Here is a 26,667-nt window from a genome sequence, read left to right as displayed (position 1 = left end):
GACGTTATTTTACTAATCTCGTGAAAATAATGTTAAAAGTGGCGGAAGGTTAATCAAGCATCATGTGGTGGCGTTGATAGCCGAAAGACAAGGGTGCATGCACCAATCAGTCGGTGTCCCGATGATTGAGTGCTATGTGCCCTATGTCCAAGGCCTGATGCAAAACTATTATCGAGCCGGAGGGTTTCACCGGAAGCAGCCTCTCTATCCCCATGGGGTAGAGGTAAGGTTGTCTACATCTTACCCTCCTCAGACCCTACCATAACTTTGCTATTGGTGGGATATACTGAGTAAGATGATGATGATGATGATGATGAAATGTGAGAGTAGACTTACCGGAGACCGGAAGAATAATAATAAACTCCGGTGACCAGAGACAGAGAAAGAGAGAAGGTGATAACTACCGATAAGGATAACCCTGAGCTACCAGCCCAAAAGTTAATATGGTCACTTATTTGTTCGGTTGTCAAACTAGTTGGTCCTTAAACGAGTTACCGAATGGCCATTAATGTGTCATTGTGTTGACGGTTTTGGGGCTGCATACAATGTACCTTTTAAAGTTTCAAAGCAGTAATATTTTCTGCATGTTTTGATTATTGTAACGAAGTTTCACATCGTTTAAGTTTGATATATTAGGTACCAAAACATATATCTTTCCCATGCCTATAAAAACTGGTTTATTGTAATAAACAGATAGATGATATAAACGAAATACCTTGAACAAGTTCACAGATTGCTCCTTGGGTTTTCTAGATAAATCCGGTGTATAGATTTGGTACAAATAATCATTACAGTTCTACAGATAAATCTACATATGTTTCATCAGACTCATCTTCACCCTCAGAATAACTCAAGTTTTCTCCATCAGAACTCAAATTCATCTCTTGGTTCACCAACTCTGCAAGATCATGTCTGTTCATAAACTTATACGCTTCGATAACCGCCTTAAACAACGACTCGCTTCGATCGATTTCACCATATTTCATTTTACCATACACCCGCTTCACCCCCTCCAACATACCCGCTTTCCCATAACACCCGACTAAATATATATACGTTACAATGTCCGATTCCAAACCCTCGTCTTGCATCCGCATAAACACCTTTAACGCGTCATCAATTCTCCCCGCACCCCCAAATACATAAATCGCAGCATTATAGATAAAGTTTTCTAAACCCGATTCGAATGTAATATTATTTTGAAAATAATCCAATGCATACGCGTGCATACCGATAACCGAAAACACAACCGACACAACCTCTTGTTTCGCGTACGCTTTACTTTCCCGATAACCAAATTCGAGCTGCTCAACAGCTTCAACCGGGATCCCACCTTTTCTCAACACGGTGAATAATACTTTAAATGTACCCGATGTCGGTTGTAACTTTCGGGTTATTAACATTTCGTAAAGCATTTCACCACACGCAGTTAGATTCCCGATGGTGACGTGGCACGCCATCGCTTTGTTGAAAGACGGGCAGTCAGTTAATAAACCCGAATCTTTCATTTGGTTTGCCACGTTTATGGCTTCATCAAGCATACCCATGTTTTTATAAACATACATCATTGTTGTGAATGAAACCGCGTCGGCTTGATGGCGTTTTTGTAAATCATCGAATACTGATTTCGCTTCGGTTACCATACCGAGATCTGCGTAAAGACTTAGAATGCTGTTCGATGCCACGACATCAGGCCCACCCGGGAACTCGTTTAATTTGTTGTAAACCATTCTCGCACCGTCAACGCTCCCGGTTTTGCTATAGGCCTTGATTAAAGAAGTCAACCCAATTTGGTTGACCGACACTCCCGATTCTTGCATGATTTGGAAATACCGAAGAGCTTCTTCGAGCTCGCCGGCTTCTGCGAACCCGTTTATTAACAAACCAAACACAACCTCGTTCGGTTTGACCGAAGACTTGACCATTTCGTGATAAACCTCAATCGCATCTGACACTCGGGTCAACCGAACGTAACTCGCGATAACACTAGAAAAAGTCAAACACGAGGGTTTAAAACCCGCTTCACACATTTCATTCGCAAGATCTCTCGCTTCATCAACCGAATCCGCACCCGAAAGCATCTGAATTAACGAGTTATACGTGCATTCATCGGGCCAGACGCCTCGACTCTTCATTGCTTTGAATAATAAAACCGCTTTATCATACGCGCGTGAAATCCCGTACGCTTCGATCATAACATTGTACTCAACAACATCCTTTTCCCGCTCACGATTAAACACATACTCAGCCTCGGTCAACAGACCCTTTTGACCAAACACATCAATAACCGCAGCATAACCCTTCGACGTTAACCCACCGTTCTTTTCACACTTTTCCAATATTAACCTCGCACGCTCGGTTAACCCTTCATCCACATTCATTTTAACAATTACCGGAACTGATTGTTTATCGACACAAAATCCCGACTCCTCGATTTCGCCAATCACATTTTCAACTTCATTAACCATTCTTTGCTCACACAAAATATTAATAACCGCTCTATACGTAACATCATCAGGAACAAGACCTGCCTCACGTATCTTGTTATACCAAAAAAGAGCTTGATCTATGTGGCCCACATCAGCATATAGAGAGAAAAAGATATTATAAGTTTTCGTGTCGGGTGATAAATCTCGTTCTTCCATCTTAGCTAATAACGACTCGGCTTCTGATAAACGCCCGTGGGTCCCGCACGTATAGATCATGGTGTTAAAAGTAACCGTATCCATCGGGACTCCTGACTTAAGCATTTCATCAAACACCTTACCTGCATCTTTCAACCGACCCGCTTTTCCATATAAATCGATTAAATTGTTGTAAGTTGAAGTTAACTTAGGTTTTTGAGTTTCGTGATCATATCAACCCGTGCTCGGTGTATGGTCTCTCCCCCCGGTTTTGAACAGCTCAGTTAACAAAAACTGAGTCAAATTAACGGGTTCTTGAGACGAACTAGCCGCCTCTGAATCAAACTCCAAATCATCCAAAACAACCTTCCCAACACGCCAATTCTTATAAAACCGATCAGCCCGATCATACTCGCCTCCATCTTTCAATACCCGTACCACCGTATTCATAGTAACTTCATCAGGAAACATGCCTCGAATCTTCATATGCTTAACCCACAACAACGCTTCTTTCACAAGCCCCGCTTTTCCATAAACATCAACCAGCATCCCATACGTATTATTCGTCGGTAAAACCCCCTTTTCCGCCATCTCGACCCAACACCGTCTCAAATAATCCCACTCCCGGGCCCGACCCAAAGCCCGAAGCACAACGTTGTAATGAATCACATTAGGCAAATAATCCGGGTGCAATTTCATCCAATCGAAAACCCGAACCACCCGTTCCCAGTTCCTCTGTTCTTTCAGAATCATAGTCTGCTCTTTCGGGTTCAATTTCCCATAATACAAACCTAGGGTTTTCTCAATATCGTCTTCCGAATCCAAAGATTTCAAAATTGACGGTAACAGACCGCCGTACCGCTTCTTATTTTTTGAATTATTATAACTATTTACAGGTAAAGCCTCTTTTTTTGAAGGAATTTTGGGGTTGAAGTTAAACCCTAGATAAACCCTAATGGGGAATTTGTGTCGTTTTATGTAAAATCGTTTAACAGAAATGAAATTGGAAGAATAATGAAGGGGTTGAAGCTTACAACTATTATTATTGTTGTTGTCGTGTGTGATTTCTCTGTAGCTGCAAATTTGAAGCATTATGGCGGCTTTTTAAGTTGCAGGGCGGAAGCCTCTGGTGGGGAAATGATATTATGAAAGTTGAACTTGAAAACCCTGTAATTTGTTTTATTTAAGTAGCTTCTTTAAGGTCCTTCATCTTATGCCTTGTTGCTATTTTAGCCTTAGTGGTGAGTAGAAATCGGGTCTCGCGGCTTTGACTCATTCTCTCTACATAAATCGGGTAAGACCCGTGAAGACATGTTGCTATTTTACTCAAATATAATGGTTTATTGGTTTTGGTAGTATGTTTTGGTTAAGGTATTATGGTTTATTGAATGTTGGTAGTCTACCGGTACTCGTACCAATTCAGTTTATTTGTTACCCGTATCAGTAGAAATATCAAGGTCACTGTAGATTTGGAGAAAAATAAAACAAAATGGTATCAAAGCGGGTACCGTACCGAACTTTTATCGATACATGTACACGTACCATACCAATAAATTTGGCACGATATGATACTAATAACTCTTATTGATACCCATACACATACCGTGCCAAATTATTGGCACGATATGATACTTATTCTTAACTGGTATACATACAAGGTAAAACTGTGAACCAAAACAACTCATCAAGACTCAAAAGACCATACAAGCGAGACAAAATTGATACTTGATATGCTAAACTAGTTCTAACAAAATTTTGGTGAACTCTGTATAACCTTTTAAATTTCTGTCTTTAGTCATTTTATTAATATGAAAGACGAGTGTATCCCGATGCAGTTAGTTTAACCAGTAACCCATTTGGAAGATCCGTTGACCGTTAAAAAGGAAATTGGGCGTTAAGGTCTTTTTTAATTAACTTTAAAACTTAAATGATGTGCATTGCCCCCATATTTGTAAATCTTCGATCATACATATTTATTTAGATTGATATTTTTTTATTTTATAAGATAATTTGATTACTTGTAAAATTTTATATATAGTAAGCAATGTGTTATAACACAGCCTATTACATACTGTCAATCCAAAAATACAAACAACATCAATTTAAGTTCAAAAAGGGTAAAGTTTTCAATCAAACAAAGCTTGCTCTCTCAAATTATGAACTAAAAGAAAAAAACTCAACACGGATCATCGTTGTTCGATGCGGCTAGTAGCATGGTCGAGGGTATCATCGTAATTTCACAGCGATCATGCCCATTGAGGCTTTTCCTCTTTGTTAATATCATTCTTGATCCACCTTTGAATAGGCTTTAAGACAAAGAAGTACTGTCCAAATACATAATTCAGATATTAGAATAACATAAGTTAATAATGTGAGTTGAGTTTTATTTCAAACGCGTCAAATCAAAACAAGACAGGCTGAAAGTAAGCTCCTTAATCGTTTTTTAACTCAAAATTTTATAAATTTTATTTTAATAAAAAATAACATAGTAATTAGTATTTTTAAAAACTTACTTGAAATGCTAAGATCAGAGGAATGAATATCTTTCCTCTGTCATTCGGGTTGGGCCCATCAATCAACTTCTGGTCAACCAATATGCTTTTGCTTTCAGTCAACGCAACTTTCGTGATTGTTTCAACTATACCGGGTATCCAAGCAGTACCATTTGGAAGAATCTGCAATAATGAATCGACAATGGAAGTTAGAGATGGTAAAAGAGGCGGGTTAACTAACAGTCAAACGGGCCAGGTTGGGTTGGGTAGACCTGAAACACTTTTTGGCTAATGTTTTCATATATTTTCGTAAATAATTAGTATGTTAAATATGATTACCGAAAGTATATTATTTCAGTCACTATGAGCAATTTTCAACCCCTTGCAATTTTTTTACTTGACCCAATCGGGTCCATAGACATACAAACACACCGGACATTTAGTGAATCGCTCGTAAAACTGTTCGGCGGGAAGTTCGTTTATGTTCACTTAATTAATAAAACATGAACAAAGAATTTTGTTCTTTTAGTTAAACAAACGATCATGATCACATGTCTCGCTCGTGAACCTCCGTTCGTTAATTTATATTCATTTAAATTGGTTTTAGCTCAGTTATGTTTGTTCGTTTACGTTCATGAACCGTTCATTTATATTGTTAACAAACGAATATAAACGAACACATTCATTTTCTTAATAAACGAACATGGACAAGAAAACTATGTTCGTTTGATTATTCATGTTCGATCATTTGTTCCGTTAACATTAAACAAACAAATACGAACATGTCCGTGCTTGTTCATTTACAGGCCTACGGGTCAACCAATTGATAAGTAAACGCGCCTAATGGAAGTCAAGTGACCAACCTTTTCATCTTTCCCATTTTTATTGCATCTTCCACTGTTTTCAACCAAGCCAACAGGAATACAAATGCCCTGCAAACACATAACAAATTTAGTATAATATGTTTGTATATGTATTGTTTGTGTGAGGGAGAGAGTAATTTTAACGAGATGATGCACCTCGTTATCTTGTTTTTTGAACCGAGCACCAAGATATACAACATCAAGAAGAGCCTCGGATCTTTTTGACAAAAACTCGTTGTAAGTTAGACTATCTGGAGGTGAAACTTGAGCATGTGTGAGCACTAATATTGCTCTATGCCATATTTCTTGACCAAAAATATTACTTATGGCTTTCACAACCTGTCTGTCTAATGTGTCAACCCTATACGCGTCTAGTCGGTCCACATAAAGCAAAACATCTATTGTCTTGTTCAGAAGAAACCTGCTCAGATAACCATATAGAAAACTTAGTGTCATTATTATTATTGTTGAAATTATATCACTTTGATCTGAAACTATTTTGACCCGTTTACTTAAAACCAGGGAAAACAAAGATGACCTTTTGATGATTTCAATGGCTTGGTCATTGACGTATCCTCCCTCGACAATGCCTGGTGTGTCGATTATGTTTAACGTAAACCTTGAACGCTCACGTGAAACCATTACGGGTCTTGGTGCTTCCGACTACAATATCATTTTAGTGAATAAATAAGCAAATCAACATATAAATAAGTATCAAGTAAGGGCTTGGTTAAAGAAACACCACTAACACACTATACAATCACCCTTTGACGTTTCATACAGGCTGCATGACATGCAAAAACTATCATACGGGTCGTATGACAAGTGAAAAATGTCATATGACTAACACAAAAAATGACTGATGTGACTACTAACAAAGTCATACGGTGAGTATGACCATTTTTCACCCTAACATACGGCCTATATGATGTGACAGACACACTAGTGTTCAGTTACTAGGTACCTGGAAGGCGCTAACGGTAACTGCTCTCTCACCAATGATAGAGTTGACAGTTGAAGATTTTCCAACTCCACCTTTTCCCATTACAAGGATTGTCAATTTGTTCTTATTCTGCAAAATATTATATGAACATAAATCATCAAAAAATTATAGACAAATTCTTCAACTTTCTTGAACTTTAACTTCACCTTTTCCTTTAACCTTCCCAACAATTCAAGCAACTTGTCTTGCGTAGCTGGCGGGAACTGCTGAATCCCACTCCATTCCCGGGTCAACTGAGACGCCATTAAAACTGCAGTTTTCCCAAATTTCCTTATTTTAGCTAAATATTTTAAAATTATAAAAACTTGTGAATCTTGTATTTTCATTAATTTACTAGTTTTTTGGCCATATAAATTTCATTTTCAAAGTCAGAATTCCACTAATTCAAACAACATAAGTTAATAAGTCATAAATAATATCATGAATTCCTGACTTAACTTATGACTTACAATATCCTGACTTCCCAAACACCTTATTAACTTTTCTGAAAAGTTAATAAGTTAAAACAAAACAAACCTCTAATCCAGATTCATAAGTTAATCATTTCAATAGTCTAACCAAATAACAAAAATGTAAGCTCAACAGACAGAATTTGCACCAAAATTCGGTTAAAGAAACGGTTATATAATGTGAATTTAACAAAAACATGAAATGGTGACAGATAAGTAACAATGAAATGTGAGAAGAAGATAAGATAAGAGGAGACTTGCCGGAGACCGGAAGAATAATAATAAACTCCGGTGACCGGAGGCAGAGGGAAGAGTGATATGATAATGGATAACCCTCTATGAAGTTGTTGAGTTATCAACTAGATATAAACTTCTTTTTGTATTTTAAATTGTGGGAAAGGGTATTTTGGGTAATACACTGAAATTACACGAAACAAATAACGAAAATTGATTTTTGTTTGTCCCAACTATCGTCTTTTGATCACTGCCGGTCCCAACTAACGAATCGGCTGCTGACGGTTCCAACTTTTAACGTATTTGTTCCTAACGGTCCATGACTAACAGAATTCTAACGTCGTTAGTTTCAGATAGCCGGAAAAACGTTTTTGGCCGGAAAACACGCATTTTTTCCCGAAAACTTAAAATTTTGTCCCAAACATCATGGTAACTTTGTATCGTACATTTAGAAACATTTTTCTAGTAAAAGCCTTAATTATTGAGGTCGTCTGAACCTAGAACCATCGTCAAAATCAGTTGATGGCGCTTAAGTGATGGTGGTTGGTTGGTAGTGGTGCCGGTGTTCATGTGGTGTTTTCCGGAAAAAAATTAACTTTCCCAGCTAAAAATGTTTTTCCGGCGACCTGAAATTAACGACATTAGGATTCTGTTAGCCGCAGACCGTTAGAAACAAATACATTAAAAGTTTGGACCATCAGTGACCAATGCGTTAGTTGGGCCCGGCAATGATCAAAAGATAATAGTTGAGACTAATAAAAACCAATTTTCTAAAAAAATAATGATAAAGAAAAACACATAAGTATGCTTTAATAAAAACAAAATGGACCTCATGTGCTATTAACATTAAGCTCTTTCAAAATAACTTATTTATGGAAGAAAAAATATGTATCCTCCTTAGGTGTGTATACTGTACAGTTTAGTTTGATTGTGAATATGTGATCACACAATTTAAAGAAAATCCAAGTAATATTGATAGGTTAATACATGTTTTTACTTTCGTTTTTTTTAAACGACAAACTAATCTAATCATAATAATACTGCATCAATATCAACAACATAACATGAACCCTCGACCTCTAAAGAAATATCTCATAACACACCAAGATACCATTAGACCAAATTCTCAGGGGCATTTTTTCCCCCTTTGATAGTCATTCTACATTCCTTTTTTTTTAAATAACATTTTCAAAATCTCAAAATATTTGAATAAAACTTAAACAATAGTATTATTATCAACTTGGGTTTTTTAGTACTTATGTCAAGCTCAACTTGAAAAACAAAAAAAAAGCGGCTTTAATAAAATTATACTATTGGGAAACTCGTAAGACTATGCGTTAACAGTTATTTATAAAAATCATTTAAAACGAATATGAACAATAAGTGTTTCGGTAACCATGACAGGCCCCTTCTTGTTTCATGTTTCAATCCATGCAAAATTAATCAGCTTTTGGATCTAAACACATTTTGATAGACCATAGACAGTCATCTAATACCAAACCAATTTTAATTAAAGAACTTTAATAACCACATAAGCACTTCTACAACTTTCTTTAACTAATACTATATAAGACGATTATGTAACTATGTTACAGTCTCTCTCCCCCACTATATCTTACACGCACAACGTGAACGTCATACATACCGAATATGGTCATATAAGTAGCGACTACTGGTAATATTAACCAATTACAACATAATGAACCACATAATTACAAGATCAGCAGCTATTATCACCAAGGTTCTAACCATTCACTGTTGGTAGACCAAAACTCTCCTTCCACGGCTTCTTCTTCTTCTTCATCATCACTTACCTCTAAATCAAAATCATCAAACTCAAACAAGTCATCCAAACCCTCCATATCATCATCATCATCATCATCAATCTCATTATAAGTACTATACTCCTCAACATTTACATCATTCCCATAACCAAAATCATTCTTAAAACCAACCCGTCTCTCCCGCCTCATCCTTTTACCTTCCTGAACCAAATCGAACAACCGTTCCTTCATTATAAAAGATTCATCTTTCTTCAAAAGTTTGCCTTTTTCATCATAAGCTTCGACCAGAAAAACCGAGTCCCTTTGACCCTTCAAACTCACGTAAAACAACTCTGGGTGCCTCAACAACATAGCTCTCAACTTATGTGACAAACCAAATTCTTTTCGAAAATGAGTCAAATGGTCAACTAATGTCCTTTTGTCAACCATCATACTTAATACCTCCCTCACAACTTCACAAGCCCTTTTTTCAGCTTCTAAACTTTCTTTTGCAAACTCATCTACTTTCGTACGATACGGACACACATCCGTTATCTCACGAAACTTAATCAAAAACTGTTCATGATGGCGTCTCACGTTTAACCCCTTACGCAGCCTCAAACGGTTAAACTTTAACGGAAGGTCAACTATCAATCCGACCGGTTTGACTTCAGGAACCGGTAACGGTTTAGCTAGATTAATATCGCACGACACAAGCTCGAGTGCACGCCCATAAGACGTGTCAACAGTTTTAAACTTGTCTGGATACTCGTTACATAACCGGGCTCGGAAGTTCGCAGGGAGGCCCAGATCAGGCCCGATATGGACCAACTTTGACAAAAGGAGACGATGATGAGTGGCTAGCATAAGAAGCTTTTGAAGCTTGTTGGCTAACGAGTCTGACATGGCGGTTTTGAGGGCTGACTCTTGACTTGCAAGCAATGCTGCAGCTGGAGTGAGTCTAACACATAACTGGGGAAGCGTTTTTACTGCATTGAACGGTGTTGGCGGAAACGGGATGGTGAAAAGTTCAAATATGGTTGGATAACGATGAATCATGGATACGAGTGAGCGAGGTTTCGAAAGTGTTAAATAAGATCGGCATTTGCCTAATATACGAAGTGGCATGAAGTGTTTTGGTTTGGATAAAAGTAAAGTTTTTAGCTTTTGTACAAACCGGATTTTGTTCTGTTTTACCACGTGTTTGTCGAGCGACGGGTCACGAACGTGTTTGATGGATGCAGTGATTCTAAAAGAGGGGTTTTGTGGTTTTGATAATTTGGTGTGATTGTTTTTATAGGGTTTGGGATTCAAGAAAGACGGTGAACGAAGGAAATCCGATTTGGGAAAAGTTAGGGATTTGTTACCTGTGAATGAGACGGGACGAGGAAGAGATAATTCCATGTTGAGAGAACTTCAATCCTGCGAAAATGATTCAAATTTTAATGGGTTCATGATTGCAAATTTAGAAGAATTAAGCTGCAAAAATGTTTAAAATGTTAATGGGTTCATAGAGGACTTTCATCAAACAGTTGGTGGGCATTAACCTAACCCAAATACCCAATTACACACATAACAAAAAACGATCAACTAAATCATCAAGATTCAAGATAAGATTGTGGTTTAAGTTATAACCCTGAAGGCAAGCTCATTGAGAAACAAGAAGTGAGTGTGTAATTTCATCAAACAGATGGTGTGCAGTTAAAAAATTAGACCCATAACGTAAAAAACAGCATCAAGAAACAATTTACAGTTGTTGAGCTTACTTACCGGAGGTGATGAGAGCCTCGCTAAACCTCAGACGGTCCAGTGTTTGCCCAAAAAAGATAAAGATAATTTCAATTTTAAAGAGATTATATATACATTTTGTATACTAGGGTTATTTAAAAATGCGTTTGCCGGGAGTCGAACCCGGGTCTATTGCTTGGAAGGCAATTATCCTAACCGTTGGACTACAAACGCTAAGTGCTGTACTGGTAGCTTGAAAATATTTTATTTGTGTATGTCAAAAATATTTGATTAAGCTAAGGCTACCGTAAAATATAACCATGGTAATAAAATAGACAAATACTTAACACAAAAGCAGAATACACAAATTAGTCAGTTATTTATTTAAGAAAAGAATCAGCCACTTTTTCAAGTAAAAGTATTCACTTATCGAGGTTATATTATGTTTCGATAGCAATGTTCTTATAACTTGGGTGAGTTAAACATGACAAGTTGAAGTGTTGAAGGATTTTGTGGTATTAGAGCATTCTCAACCTATTCCCCATCCATATCTCTATAATTACACTAAAAAACACTACATTTCTCTCTTCTGCTTAATTAAATAATATATATTATACATTTATCATTACAGTTTTCTCTCTCCTCTGCTCACAACCAATAAAACAAATATTAAAAAATAAATAGGGGCAAACAATGTTTCCCCAAATTTACAAAAAATCACTACATTTCCCTCTCCACCCTATAATTTACACTCACAATCACTCACCACCTCACCCTATAATTTGCAAACTCTCCTCACATAATTATAGAGAATGGGATGAGAATGCTATTAGACACTTCAAATCATGTTGTGTTTGTGTTGTATTTATCTCATGATTCAGGTCAACCCGTTTAATGTCAATTTACAATGATACGGTAATACCTAACTTATTAACAATTTAAACAAATAATGACTCCACCTCAAATGAACCCTTTTTTTATTTGTTAATTCATAAATGGTTTTGTTTTGTTATCTAGCATGCCAAATTAACAAACTTGGTTTTATAAACTCAACTCAAGATTTAAGACAAGGAAAGAATTAAAGAATGAGTAGTTAAAAGTTAAAACTAAATGAGAGTTAATTTCACTTCTAGAAATGAATAGTTGAGGTGGATATGATTTTGTGTTGGTTATGGGTCAACAATCTGTTACCTGTTCATTTTATTATAAACACTACACTCTTGTACCAAAAAAATTTAAAATCATGATCACTTTGACCAACAAAATTAATTCATCTCCAACCAAAAAATATAAAGAATGCCAGATATACTAGAAAATTAAGAGGAAAACACATGATTTCATCTATTGTCATCCTTTTCCATAAACTACATAAAATACAGTGTCCTGGATACCTAAAACTTCTACCCCAGTAGAATTAATTATAACTGAAAATCTACAATATAAACTAAATATAAAGTGAATCATAAACTTATAATCACCTACCTTAAAGCCACCTTGCACCTTTCTAACATCATAATATACAAACATCATGCTTAGGCACACGTGTTTTCTTGACCAACTCATCTTTGACCCACCCTCGTACAACAGAACTTGGCGTTGACCATCTTTAACCATCTCGTGGATGTGTGAGCATTTATTTTCCATACGGATCAACGAAACAGTTCGGGGAAAGACCACATTATAAATTTTGCAAAAATGTCGGTTTCCAAGAACTCGATATGAGCAGCTCGTCCGATTATTGTATTTAAGTTTCTTCCTTGCAATGACGTGTCAAAATTAACATCACATCTCATAAACATGCGTTGCTCAGAGGATGGTGCGCGTATTTGTTCCAAGCAGTTGTTGAGCATTTCTTGGAATATTTTGCCTCGTTTTGAGTAGTCACCTGATGATGACTGGCACATCTCGATTCGAGCAGAATGATAAGGAACATAGCCATCCTGAAAAGGACCAATCGTGTTACTCCAAGTTTTCATAAACGAGAATATTATACATATATATACCTGAGGAGACGATAACAGGATTATGTTCTTGAAACTTTCCAACGTCTTTTGCTGAAAATACAAAAGCAAGGAACGAGATTTTAAACAAAGAGTTTGCTAAAAAAATGTACCCTGAAATGATTGTTCATTGTTTATTGTTTAGGTTGAGAAGGATAAAATGTACCTTGGAAAGATTGTAGAAGAAGGTGTTCTCTATATCTATATCATCAGTGAAAGTCAACTGATGAATACAACGTGTGTTCTTAAGCTTCTTCAGCAACCATAATCCAGAATTAAAAAGAGAATTTGAACTGTAAAGATAACCTAAATGTGGGCCCGATACAGACACGTATGTATGCAGGTACCTATGATATGGCTCCATTATGCTCTCTGCAATTTCAAATTATAGAATCAATTATAAATCAAGAGAACCTTAACTGGTAAATGTGTAGATCTAAAAAAACTTGGTTTTAGAATGAAATGTGTCAAATGTTTAAATTTTTTAACTTGGTTAAAAGGAAACGGGCCAAATGGATAAAATTTAACGGGTCAACCCAAGCAGGCCCATTTAGACGTGTAAAAAAACTAGTGACCCGAAACAATTTCAATATGTTACCTGCCAACGCAGTTCTAATAATCACATTTCCAATAGAGTGTCCGACAAAGCTAAGCTTCACATTTTTTAAGGTACCGGATCTCGAGGCTTTATCCATCTTTTTTTTAACAAAAGCAATAACTTCTTTAGCAAGTCTTAACCCCATATCCCTAAAGTCCTCAGAAGTCTTGTCTTCGTTAACTTCCGACATTAAAAACTCGACTTTTGGATCTATTAAAAGCCACTGATTCCTCACGAGGCGTAAATCCAGATGATGCCCCTGCTTATTTCATCAAGAATTAATTTTTCATGTTAGCCTTTTCTAATGTTTGGCGATTTAACCCGTTCGCCTATAAATGGTAAAATTGAATTGGGAATATGTAAATGGCTTAACGTGCCTGGAAACCGTGAACGAAAACAGCAATCTTCAAAATACGGCTCTTTTGCTTGGTACTAGAAAAACTTGGGTCAATACGTGTGATCGTGCCATTTGAATCTTTTGGGTCTGTGTTTCTGAAATAAGTATTTCCACTCGGTGAAAGCAATGGTGCGTTTACTACTCGTTCCACGATTATAATAGGTATACGTGAGGGGTCTCCAAATATCTGAAGGTCTTGCAGTGAACAATTATTTATCTGCTTACAATTTAAAAAAGGTTAAAAACCCACATAAGGTAAATAGCATAATGAAGCCTTTTAAAGAATGCCAGCTCACCCTCATCTGTGCAATACTACGACGGTGGAGCTCGGCCCGCGTTGCTGCAGCTTGGGCAGGCTGAAAAAGAAAATAATTTCATAAATTCAGGTCTGTAAAAAGATGATAAAAAAAGACACTTTTAGATAGTGTCAAGATATTTAAACTTTTAAACATATCAATCTACATCTATCAACTATAATAATATTTTTTTTTTAAATTTACATGCTGATAATATTCAGGAAAAAAAATCACATGTAATTCCAACAAATGTCTTTATATCACGATAGGATTAAAAAATGAGAAACGTGATTTTTAACATGGGTTACATTAATACTTTTAGTTTTCTTTAAAAGATTAGTTTATTATTAGAACCCTAAGTAACCATAATCAGAATCATTTCATCCAAATACTAAACACTGACTATCTAGATGATCGGTGTCATAACACATATCAATGAAAGGTAACAAACTTACATCTTCGGTTATCTTCCGGTGAGCAGGCACTTTTCCACGTAAGCCATGGTATGCTGAGTCATCAATGTCAGTAGATTGATGTGGCATCTCAACCTTAGAGTATACCATCCATATTGACCATTCAGCTTTCCGATCGATAGCCCATGCATTGCGTAAATGATCCAAAATCTTTGTTTTATTTGCCCTGATGTGAGGTATAATATAAAATTATGATAACGACAATATACACAATATGTAGCATTCACCTTATTAAGATATGCAAAATTCAATAGGTGCAAACCTGTGAAACTTTAGAAATGTACTCCATAAGTATAAAATTTGATCTCCAAGTGAATGAAAAAGACGGTTGAGTTCATCACTTTGTAGGGAATACAGGTACTCACTCGAGAAATCAACTGTACTGTGTGGAATCTGTCCATCATGCAATTATGATATGTTGTTTAAAATGTACCAGAAAAACAGTATAGTAACTAAATTGACAGAAAAAATTGCATTGCATATAATTGAAAATCAAATTGATATCATTAATCCTTACATACAAATAATATATATACGTTGTTAAAATAGCTGAACTAAGAAGCAACTCGAATAATAAGTGAACAACCTTAGCAACATTTTGCATGTTTTCAGATACGTGTGAGTCAGCATTAGCAGCCTCCGTGTCCACTTCATATTGGGAAGTCAAACCAGTCAAATCAACCGTTTCATTAATCGCCTTACTAAGATTCTTTAGCTCTTGAAGTAGAACAGCACGAGAAGTTGAAAACGCCTTCACAAGCGAGACCTGTTTCAGCAAGACGTGTTTAAAACTCAAAACAGATTATAAGAAACGAAACTATTAAAGTTGAAGCTAATATTCAAAATTAATATATGAAAATAATATATGAAAAAGAAATGCATACTTGAGTTTTCTTGTCATACTTCTCACTGGAAGCTTCTTCATTGCTATGAGAATTGCTGCTAGAAAAGCGATACAGTAAACGGTCTAGAAGTCAACATACAGTTAGAATAAATTATTGACTGACGCGACAAAACTAGAAACAAACCTGTGTTTCTTCATAGTATGAACACCTCCTTTCAATAAGCTGATGTGGACACTAGCATCAACAAGCACAGAATGAAACGCATCAAAATGAACAGGACAGTAAGAATGCAATCCAAGAAGAGCCTTCGGCGGGATTCTGAATTCATGAACAGCAGCAGGGGAAACATCTGACGAGTCCTGCATATTGGAGCTGCAGATGGAGCATTAAAAACACTATATCTAATAACTATTTATTAACATTCAACACGGTATAACTATATGAATCATTAAATACTGTCTACTAACCCGTTTTCCAAAACAGGCGCATACAAAAGCTCGAATTTCAGAATTACAGCAGACGTTATCGGACCCTCGAATTTACCAAGCGATAAGTTGAAAGATATCATAACCGATAACAGAATATCTTGTCTTGCGTATCGAATCCGAAAAGGTTGCGATGAAAAACTATTGTCTGTGTCATCAATCTTCCAAACTCCCAATACATCATCAGAACCAAGATCAGGAGCTGCAATTCATACAAAAAAATGTTGCAAGATACTCGTATATTTGTATCACGTGACATGATATTAATAGCAGATTCAAACTTTCTGATTTAAATCATTAATGGCTTTTTCATTTTTCATTGCTAAACTCAAATACTAAAATAAAGTGGCAGGTAAAAAGGGCAACAAGCTGCACCGCAACACCCTTTAAACAGCAAACCCGATCCTACTAAAAACGAAGCTTTGGGTCTTAGGGGCCGAAAGATTACTATTCAAACTTGTATTGTATAAGGTCTACACATGTGTTACCATTCATGTACTAAATGTATCCCTCCCAGTAGTCCTATACCTAGCTCCAAGTTAGACATAATAAAACACATTGGAAACTAGATGAAAACTGGATAATAATATTATTAATATGTGAATAGTTCAGTAAAGAAGAATGTACCATCATACTGAATGACTCTTGAAGGAGTACCAACAGAAGAAGCATACTCAGTATCTTCCCATCTCATGGTGATCTTGATCTGATACCACCTGTAGATATAATATAATATAATATAAAAGATGATGCATTAATGGTTTAATAATACTCATCTAGGGTTACAAGATCCAATATAATAATAATATTATTATTAAGTTACCCTTGTTGAAAGAGGTCTAGGTTATGAAACCTATGGATATAAATAGCAACTTCGTGAAGAGCCTCCAACATTGACTTGCGATTAGTAATATAACGGTGTCTGGGCAACGATAAGCGTTTGGCATCGGTTTTAGGTTTAGGTGTTTTATGGTGTTGATTGAGACCAGCTATGAACCATTTAAGACGACGGAACATATCTGACGATTATGATGTCTACGCTGTGGAGTGTGATTAGCATCCCTTCGATCAATACGCCGATAATAATAATGATAATAAGAAAGAAACCCTAAATTAATTGAAGGCTGGGGGAATGATTTAGGAGGTGGGTGGGTTTGTGAGAGTGTTAGGTATGAGATCGTGACGGTGACGGCGCCGGCGAGAAACGAGGAGTCCGGCCGGCGAAGATGGGAGGACCTTGGTGGAACTTATTTGATCAAATCTGATTACATTACATTACAAGTTTACAACAATAATAATATTAATTTGTTTATGTGTTTTGGAAATTATTATTATTATTATTATTATTATTATTATTATTGTTAGAGTTAATGGCCATTTTCGTCCCTGTGGTTTGCTATTTTCGCCACTTCAGTCTAAAGTTTGAAATTTTGTCAATTTCGTCCTCACGGTTTTAAAAATTGGCCAATTACGTCCCACCGTCTAACGGCATCCAAATATGTTGTTAGTTTCAGGGGTATTTTCGTCTATTACACATTTTAATAATTAAAACTTTATTTATATATATACCTTATACATACATACATACATATATATATATAACACCTAAAATAATATAAACTCTCTCTCTCTCTCAATCGGAAGTCCGGCAGCCACCACCAACCCCGTGTACAGCGGCACCGGCGGAACCATCGAACGAACCGTCCTTGTCTTTGAGACGTCCGGTAGTCATCTTCTCACCTTCCATTTCACGATACTTGGATAAATACGTCTTCAACGGTTCAATATACTCCTCAAACCCTAACGTCGTCATTTCCCAAAGCAAATCCGTTAATCGTCTTCCGTTTCTCTCGTTGACACTTATCGGAAGCTTCACCGGTGATGAAGCTTATAAACTTCGATACACACTCCTGGCCAATCATGGTCGTTGGTTGTGGTGGTCATAAGTGGTCGTGGGTTGGTGGTGGCTGCCGGACTTCCGGTTGTGTGAGAGAGAGAGAGAAAGAGAGTTTATATTATTTTAGGTTATATATATATATATATATATATATATATGTATAAGGTATATATATAAATTAAGTTTTAATTATTAAAATGTGTAATAGACGAAAATACCCCTGAAACTAACGACATATTTGGATGCCGTTAGACGGTGGGACGTAATTGGCCAATTTTTAAAACCGTGAGGACGAAATTGACAAAATTTCAAACTTTGGACTGAAGTGGCGAAAACAGCAAACCACAGGAACGAAAATGGCCATTAACTCTTATTGTTATTATTATTATTTCGGTGTGTTTTTTGTTTTTTTAATTTAATAAGTAAATGTAATAATCATCATTGTGGTTTGAAAATAACCTGCCATCATAAATGATACTTCAGAAGAAATCAAGAAAGTTTAAAAGTATTGTAGACTGTAAAGGGAGTTTTATTGCTTTAAAGCCCACTTTAGACTTTACGATGTGGATATCATTTTGCTTCTTATTTTACAGTGTCACGTTAACGTCACTCGTATTCCATTTTATTTCACTCTACTATGGTCATCAATTCACCACTTATCTTCTTTTTTAAATAAAACTACTATTAATATAACTAAAATTAATATGTTATGACTAACATAAAAAATTATGTAAATTTAAAATTCATTCATTCAAAATATAAAAAAATAACAAGAATACAATTTACTTAATTTAAAACCTGTTTGAAACTTAAAATAAAAAAATACCTGATAAGTATAAACGTAGTTTAAAACAAAATTAGAGTACCTATCCATATGTTGTGTCCGTACCAAACACTCCCTTCCTTTGTCCCAATATTTTTTAAATCTCACCATTCCTGAAACTATCATCCTCATCAAGAATACAAAGCATGAAAAATATTTATTTACTTTAGCTTATCAAGTCAGCGGCATTTTCACCGACTGACGGCACCAAGAAGGGAGGGTGGAGTTGGGCGACAAATCGATATCCACAATCCACTCCGCATAGTCCAGGGCTAAGTCGTTAATCACGTGGTATCTGGGGCTTTAAAATCTTTAGGTCATGAAGCTCTGTTGTGATTTGAAGTTTCATGGGGCTTTAATTTATTACTATTTTTTAATTAAACAAAATAATAGAATGAAAATATAACACTAGTAGGATCGTTATTGTTTGAAAGCATAAATAAAAAATAGTTAATGTAAACTTAAATAGTTATTAATATTCAGTTATTTATTGTTAATTCTTAATTATTAAACACCACAAGTACAGCCGGTCATCTACATTTAAAAGGAAAATGAACATACAAACAAATTCCCGTTGTCAAGTTTAAAGTAGCACACCGAATGCCCATTCGATTTTTTTTCTCGCACTCTTTTGAACTTGTACAAATTTTGTTACACTTTTACCGATGGGAACCACAAACGATTTAATAAACACAACCCACTCGGGGGGGGGGGGGGGGATACCATCAAAAACATAGTACTCGTGTTGGGAACGACTTGGTAGTAACTTGGTTTATTATAAGTGACTACTCAAGAACATGGATGTCGTTATTTGAACCTGCATGCGACATGTATATAGTTGTTGGGGTTAAATATATATAGGTTAGAATGTTACCTGGATCTTGACTTCCTCTTTGCCCAGCTTGTTTAGGCCCACTGACTTAAACGAACTGTGTATAGAAAGGTCATACACCTTAGCTATATGAGCTACATTTGACGCTAAACTCGACTTGTTTACTTATTCGATTATTCGTTGACTCCCCAAGATATGCATACTATAAACCTCATGTGCATTATCATAGCAAAAAATCACACCACTAAACATCTTTAAAACAACATCAAACATTCATGACGTGTTATCAATAATCCTAGGGCTGGCATATTGTGATTTGTGGATACCAGTACACGATAAGACAGAACACGAGATGTGTTGGTGTACACGACACAAACACTTATCGTGTACTTGTATCCCAAACACGAATGTGAACCTGTTACTACCTGGTATACACAATAATACACGATAAGAGTTTGTTAGAAACACATAGTTGACAACCTGTTTAGTGAAACAAAAGTCGGGAAGGAATGTTTGTGAGTGGTGACAGCTGAGAAACAGAGAGTGAGAATGTTTTAAGAATTTAGGGTTTATGATAACTTATAATTATATATATATATTTAATTATAAAAATATAACCAGGTACTAAACATGGATTTTACCTATTTAGACACGAAAATTAACAGGTAAATTCATGTCTACTTGTTTAGTACACTTAACATGTTAAGACCTTACATGTTACATGTTACAGTCGTGTAGATATGTATTATGTATTTGTATCTCGTATATAAATTATCAGCCTACATAATCCAAACAGTGGATCAACCCATGATTTAAGGCATAAACGCCTATTTATGTCTAGATTGTCAAATACAGGCAATCACGCATGATGAATCATGTGACATTGTTTAATCCAATAATTGTATCACCTTTTAGCAAAAGAATAATGATTGAAACATCTCAACATTTTAAATTATTTCATTTATGTTTTCTAACACCCTGAAAGCGTGTGTATGCTTAGTTAATCTATATATCTATCTATCTATCTATCTATCTATCAATCTATAACATGTATAAACGAATACATAAAAAACTTACGTGTCGCGATGTGGTTGCTCTCCTTTTTTTGGAGTCATCAGATTTACTTGATTTTTAAATGAAGATTTCTTATGCATTTGACCCGAATTCACGGGTATGGGTCTTACCAAACCCATATATTCCATCTCATTAAATTAGAAATTATTTTTACCAAATTATTGATGTGAAAATCCTACAAAATAGAATATACTAAAAATTATTATATGATTTTTTTTAAAAAAAATATTATTTATAATTAAGAAACAATTTTATAGTAAAAATATAAGCGGGTCTTGGGTCTTACCAAACCCAGATAACTTTTAAATCGTGTTATTTGTGAAACAATTTATCATCAAACCATAAGTATATTATTAACTTTCATACAATAAAAAAAATAAAAATTCAAAAAATAAATAAATATTAGAAACGAGCAATGTAAAATAGCCCCCGTAATACGGGGGATAAACACTAGTAATATATATAAACGAAAACATAAAAATCCTACGTGTCGCGACGTGGTCGCTCCCCCTTTTTTGGAGTCATCAGATTTTTTTGATTTTTAAATGGAAGCTTCTCATTTATTTGAACCGAATTCACGGGTACGGGTCTTATCAAACCCAAATATTTCTTAAACAAGTTATAATATCTCATTAAATTAAAAATTATTCTCACCAAATTATTGATCTGAAAATTCTATAAAATAGGATATACTAAAAATTATTATATATGATTTTTTTTAAAAAAATATTATTTATAATTAAGAAACAATTTTATAATAAAAAAAACCGGGTCTTGGGTCTTACCAAACCCATATAACTTTTAAACCGGGTTATAACATCTTAGTTATTTGTGAAATCTTTTTATCATCAAACTCTAAGTATATTATAAATTTCATTACAATAAATAAAACTAAACCCAAAAAAGTATATAAATATTAAAAACGAGTAATGTAAAACAGTCTTCATAATACGGGGGATAAAAACTAATAATAGTATAATATTTAATCTCTTAGGATTTAAAACACGAAACGAAACATTTGTGCAAAGTATTTCAGGGAATAATTTCATAAACAACCTTTACAACTATACGTTTTCATAATTAATTGATAATTATTCCTTGATACCAGCTTCGAGTGACTTATTCATTTGATTATAAACAGAAGCCACTATTAATTAAGTAATATTTTGTTCATTAATTATTCTAAATTATTTTAATTCCATGTAAAGATCATTTCCTTCACCTATTAATTTAAAAACCTGCATAAAAAGATACATGAAAGTTTAAATCAGGAAAAAATGAATGTTGTATAGTAGTCATGTTATAAGTTTCATTAAGAAAAATTAATATGTATATAATTTTAAAATTTTTAATGATTATACTTTGACATTAGTTTTTACCATATATAATAAATCTAATAATATACAATTTTTCATGGGTATAATTAAGTCGTATTTTTATCTTAAAACATTTGTTAATTTAGCTTATATATTTAAATTTGCAATTGGTTCGGCTTCCCTTTTCTACTCCGTTATTCAAGTTAACGATAGGTAAATTATTAATATTTTATGGCTCGTTTACAAAATCTTATAAGCAACAAAAACAAGCTAGAAGGCAATTTCGTAAAGATTTTAGCACTTATCCAAGGATGTTTTCAAGGCATGTGAAGAGGTAGGTCCCAGCAGAGCCCAGTTGGACCCGCAAGACTCACCTTGAAGAGGGACGTCTGCGCAAGGACCAACTGGTTCCGCAGGACCCACCATGCTCAGAGATGAAGACCTTACGCGCAGTACGCCAGCTGTTCCCGCAGGGAAAGCCTCCCAATGGTGAAGTACCCCGCCTGTCCCCGCAGCTGCGGATACAAGCCATCAGGGAAGGCTACCCGCACTAATAGCAAGGCTACACGCACAAGGCACTAACTCTCAATAATTCAGTGTCACCTGAAGGAATGAGCAAGGCGGGAATACTCCCGCCCAAATGAGCCGGTCCGTATGCTTCTGGAAGATCTTTTGTACTATACATGCCAATGTATGGACAAAATAGACAAGATCTGACCAAAGCAGCCCATGAACCAATCACAGGGTGACAGCTCACCGACAACAGTACGAGGAGGAGCATGCTCTAGTACTGTTTGTCACTATTAGCCGCTGCCTACTCACCAACCCTTGTCGTGGCACGCACATAGCCTGCAGTTGGTGGAAAGGGAACAATACACAGCCGACCTTGTCACTATCAGCCGCTGCCTACCCACCAACCAGCATGGCACGTGCGTAGCCCATAGTTGGTAGAACAGGAATATTATACAGCTGGCTGTACCTGCTTGGAAACCTACCTTCGGCTATAAATACTCCAACACCTTGGAACGGTATCATCATCTTGTATTTTACCTTCACTAGCTATTTCTCTCAATATACACTTATATTCAGAGCAATCTAGTCTGATTCTCACGCCGGATGGTGGTCACAAGGAGGAACCCCCCCTTCTCAGTGACGAGCTCACGGTGTCTGTTTTGCAGGTCATCTGAAGAACATCCTTCTTTGCCGGACCTAACCCTCGTGGGAAACATTACTTAACCCTCAGATTATCCATAATCTACTCGGGGTCGCCTAGTGTTTCTTCAGCATGACATGACACTGCCATGCGATTACTAAGCATAAATAAAATCGAGCAATATGTTGTCAAAGCATGTTAGTGATGAATGTTTCAAAGAGATTTATAGTATGTTGCATGAAACCTAACAACATAAGAAGAATCGCCCAACAAATGTTGTGGGATTGATGTGTGATAAATAAATTAAATTAATATTAACATGAATGCATGGGAAATAAATAAAGTTAATATCAATAATTTAATTATGATATACTTTATAAACGAAAAAAAAAACCGGAAAGATTTAAATGTAGAAATAAATAATAAGAATAAATGATTCAAACGAAACAAGTAGATGTAAATCCGATAAACCATGTATTGCAATAGAGTAATGATGTGCGTGTATTTATAAAAGATGTAATTTTTTTCTCAATATAAATATGTTAGTTCTAGTCACAACTCACTTACCTAAACAAAATAACAAGGCTGGCATGATTCAACCCGGTTAACTCGATTGAACGAATTAGATTAGTTAAGGGTCTTGTAAGCTTCGTTGGTTGGGTTAATTAGCAATTACTTATGTAACAGTTAGCCAAACTCAATTGACAAAGGGTTTCACTGCTAATTCAAGATGCAACATGATCAAGCCATCCAAGTGAACCTAAAGATACCAATGGAATTTGTGTTGATTCGCCGTCATAACGTCCGGATTTTTGTTTTAAGAATTTTATATTAACGGAACTACTTTTTGGGTTTAGTTCCGAATCGTAACAAGTATATCCGATACTGATCAAATTCACGTCGACTCGCCGCTGCAATAACCATGTTTTACTGACTGAATAAACATTGTTTTCAATATTTTTTTTTGTAAAATATGCCTTAAGAGTCGCTGCTATTTTAAGTGTCTACTAATTTGTGTTTTGTGTTTAATGTATGTATCATTACGAACCTAACTGGTAACAACCGAATTCATGTCCGACGCCGCAACGCATCAAGTTGCCACCTAGTTTATTATCCAAATTCAAAAGTAACTAAACAAATTAACCAAATTTATGATGGAAAGTTTTATAGGGTTGCGATACTACATGTAACATATTGTTAGGCTATTAAGGCTATCTGTAGTGGGCGTGAGTTAGGGGCGAAAAGGGGCGAATTTGGGCGCGAACACCGCCCCATGCGATATGTGGGCGATTTGGGGCGGGGGCGGGGTTTAATTATCGCCTAGAGGATATGAAGGTTATTATTATATTATATATTATTATATTACTATTGTATATATATGTATATGTATATGTATATATGTTGTGATATATATATATATATATGTATGTGTTGTGTGTGTGTGTGTATATATATGTATATGTATATGCATATGTATATGTATATGTATATGTATACATGTTGTGTGATATATATATATAGGTTTAAGTTCAAGAAAGAAATCAAATTATTGCAAGAAATTAAAGAAATGAATATGAGCCACTAGTTTTATTTTAGGTTTTAAATATTTAAAAATAAATAAAAAAATGTAAATGCAACAATAAATGCACTATCTATCTTCAATTAATACAAGTAATATAACCATAATAAATCTCTCTCTAATTAATATATATCTAACTAATTTAACTATAATAATTAAAAAGATAAAAACATTACTTTAGTTCTGTTTTTTATTTACACATTATTCATTTTATTCAACATAAATACAATTTATTCATATAATAATATTCTTTATATTAAAAAATGATTTTCACTCAATTTATTAGCATGTTTTTTAACACTAAATATCAAAACATAATATATATTTTTTTCAATTAGTATGTCTATAAAAAATTATTGTCATAAATAATAATAAAAAAATATCATACAAATGTGTCCATTAAATGTAAACAATAAATATACAACTTACACAAAGTTATATAACCTATACTTGTTTTGAGCCATAAAAACGTACAACATACAAAAAGCATACAACTTACATATGTAATTCGACATCAACAGTTATATAAACTACACAAAATAGACATATCTTACACGGCTACACATGCGTAGGTTATATGTTTTTCGTATGTAGGTTATATGTTTTTTATTCTTATAACAAGTGTAAGTTATATGTTTTTTTGTAAGTTGTATATTTTTTATTGACATTTAATTCAAACAAGTGTATGATAGTTTTTTGTATTATCTATCACAATGTAACTACGTGCTAATGAATATTGATATGTTGAGTTTCAAGAAATTGGTTTTGAATTAAAATAAATTAATATATGAATAAATTGTATTTGTGTAAGATAAAATTTTCATGTGTAGGTTATATGTTTTCGTGTGCGTGTGTATTTCATTGATGATAAATTTTGTGTGTAGGTTATATGTTTTTCTTGTGTAGGTTATATGTTGTCTTATTCTTATAACAAGTGTAGATTATACGTTTTTGTGTAGGTTGTATGTTTTTTGTTAATTTTTAATGCAAACACATGTAAAATAGCTTTTTGGTATTATTCATTATAATATAAGTATGTTTTGATAGATATTAATATATTGAGATAGAAGAAATTAGTTTTGGATAAAAAGAAATTTTAATGTATGAATAAACCTATACTTGTGTAGGATATAAATTAAAGACACAAAAAATAAGTTATAAAAATAAATGAGTTCTTAATATTTTCTAATTATAATAATTTAATTAGTTATATTAATTAAATAAATAAATATTATGGTTTATTAGTTATATTAATTGAAGAAAGAGAATAATTAATATTTTATTTATTTAACTTTAAGCATTTAAAACTTAAAACAAAACTAGTGATTCATATTCATTTCTCACATTTCTTGCAATAATATAATTTCTTTCTTGAACCATCCCCTATGTATATGTATATGTATATGTATATGTACATGTATATGTATATATGTTGTGTGTGTATATATATATATGTATATGCAAAATGAATCCTATAAACAACCCGAACCAACCGAACCACCCATTCCGTCCTTTCGGTCAACACCATGGTTCGCAAAACCAACTGAACGTGAACTTACAATGGAACCCGATGAACCTAAACCAACCGAGCTATATGTTTTATTATATTTTTAGTTATGTATTTTTTTGTATTTCTTTTTAATTTGAATGCATTTTTATTTAATTATTTGAAGAAATTGATTTTATTCGATTAGTTTAATTATAAAAAGAAAATAATAAAAAAAGACACCATGGGCCCAATTT

General features: G+C 34.6%; 3 protein-coding genes, 1 non-coding gene and 1 pseudogene across 4 annotated transcripts; all 5 read right to left on the bottom strand.

The window, feature by feature from the left end:
* Positions 1–710: 710 nt before the first annotated feature.
* Positions 711–3,716, bottom strand: LOC143537010 (pentatricopeptide repeat-containing protein At1g73710-like; annotated as a pseudogene).
* A 955-nt stretch (positions 3,717–4,671) lies between these two features.
* On the bottom strand, positions 4,672–7,721 carry LOC143536979 (translocase of chloroplast 34, chloroplastic-like). The gene is made up of 8 exons (XM_077030850.1): positions 7,700–7,721; positions 7,129–7,232; positions 6,944–7,051; positions 6,518–6,642; positions 6,136–6,400; positions 5,980–6,048; positions 5,138–5,299; positions 4,672–4,948 (listed from the first exon to the last, which is right to left on the bottom strand). Exons 2-8 carry the CDS (start codon positions 7,225–7,227, stop codon positions 4,871–4,873), a joined length of 906 nt encoding a protein of 301 aa, XP_076886965.1. The 5' UTR covers positions 7,228–7,232; positions 7,700–7,721; the 3' UTR covers positions 4,672–4,870.
* Positions 7,722–9,313: 1,592 nt separating this feature from the next.
* On the bottom strand, positions 9,314–10,842 carry LOC143536978 (protein WHAT'S THIS FACTOR 1, chloroplastic-like). The gene has a single exon (XM_077030849.1). The coding sequence runs from the start codon at positions 10,830–10,832 to the stop codon at positions 9,399–9,401; it is 1,434 nt and encodes a 477-aa protein (XP_076886964.1). The 5' UTR covers positions 10,833–10,842; the 3' UTR covers positions 9,314–9,398.
* Positions 10,843–11,318: 476 nt separating this feature from the next.
* Positions 11,319–11,390, bottom strand: TRNAG-UCC (transfer RNA glycine (anticodon UCC)). The gene has a single exon. It is a non-coding gene; the product is annotated as a tRNA-Gly (tRNA).
* A 980-nt stretch (positions 11,391–12,370) lies between these two features.
* Positions 12,371–17,477, bottom strand: LOC143537009 (uncharacterized). The gene is made up of 14 exons (XM_077030883.1): positions 17,074–17,477; positions 16,878–16,966; positions 16,233–16,452; positions 15,949–16,137; positions 15,805–15,862; positions 15,507–15,686; positions 15,183–15,313; positions 14,903–15,086; positions 14,448–14,507; positions 14,132–14,368; positions 13,755–14,013; positions 13,323–13,528; positions 13,160–13,210; positions 12,371–13,096 (listed from the first exon to the last, which is right to left on the bottom strand). Exons 1-14 carry the CDS (start codon positions 17,265–17,267, stop codon positions 12,806–12,808), a joined length of 2,349 nt encoding a protein of 782 aa, XP_076886998.1. The 5' UTR covers positions 17,268–17,477; the 3' UTR covers positions 12,371–12,805.
* Between the last annotated feature and the right edge of the window lie 9,190 nt (positions 17,478–26,667).

The sequence above is a fragment of the Bidens hawaiensis genome, unplaced genomic scaffold, assembly GCF_021521415.1.
Source record: "Bidens hawaiensis isolate Kalapana, Puna unplaced genomic scaffold, B.hawaiensis_p1.1 tig00011076_1, whole genome shotgun sequence".
Lineage (NCBI taxonomy): Eukaryota > Viridiplantae > Streptophyta > Magnoliopsida > Asterales > Asteraceae > Bidens > Bidens hawaiensis.
Note: the sequence above shows the minus strand (reverse complement) of the source record. Positions and strands in the feature narration are given on the sequence as shown.

Bases quoted from the DNA above. Each gene is read 5' to 3' on its own strand.
- LOC143537009 (XM_077030883.1), bottom strand. From the start codon at position 17,267: ATGTTCCGTCGTCTTAAATGGTTCATAGCTGGTCTCAATCAACACCAT. The intron at 14,014-14,131 runs GCACGTTAAGCC...TGAAATAAGCAG, and splicing joins TTTTCGTTCACGGTTTCCAG to GGGCATCATCTGGATTTACG. The intron at 13,529-13,754 runs GTAACATATTGA...TTGAAATTGCAG, and splicing joins TATTAGAACTGCGTTGGCAG to AGAGCATAATGGAGCCATAT.
- LOC143536978 (XM_077030849.1), bottom strand. From the start codon at position 10,832: ATGGAATTATCTCTTCCTCGTCCCGTCTCATTCACAGGTAACAAATCC.
- LOC143536979 (XM_077030850.1), bottom strand. From the start codon at position 7,227: ATGGCGTCTCAGTTGACCCGGGAATGGAGTGGGATTCAGCAGTTCCCG. The intron at 7,052-7,128 runs GTGAAGTTAAAG...AATATTTTGCAG, and splicing joins TGGGAAGGTTAAAGGAAAAG to AATAAGAACAAATTGACAAT. The intron at 4,949-5,137 runs GTAAGTTTTTAA...GTATTTGGACAG, and splicing joins CTCTGATCTTAGCATTTCAA to TACTTCTTTGTCTTAAAGCC.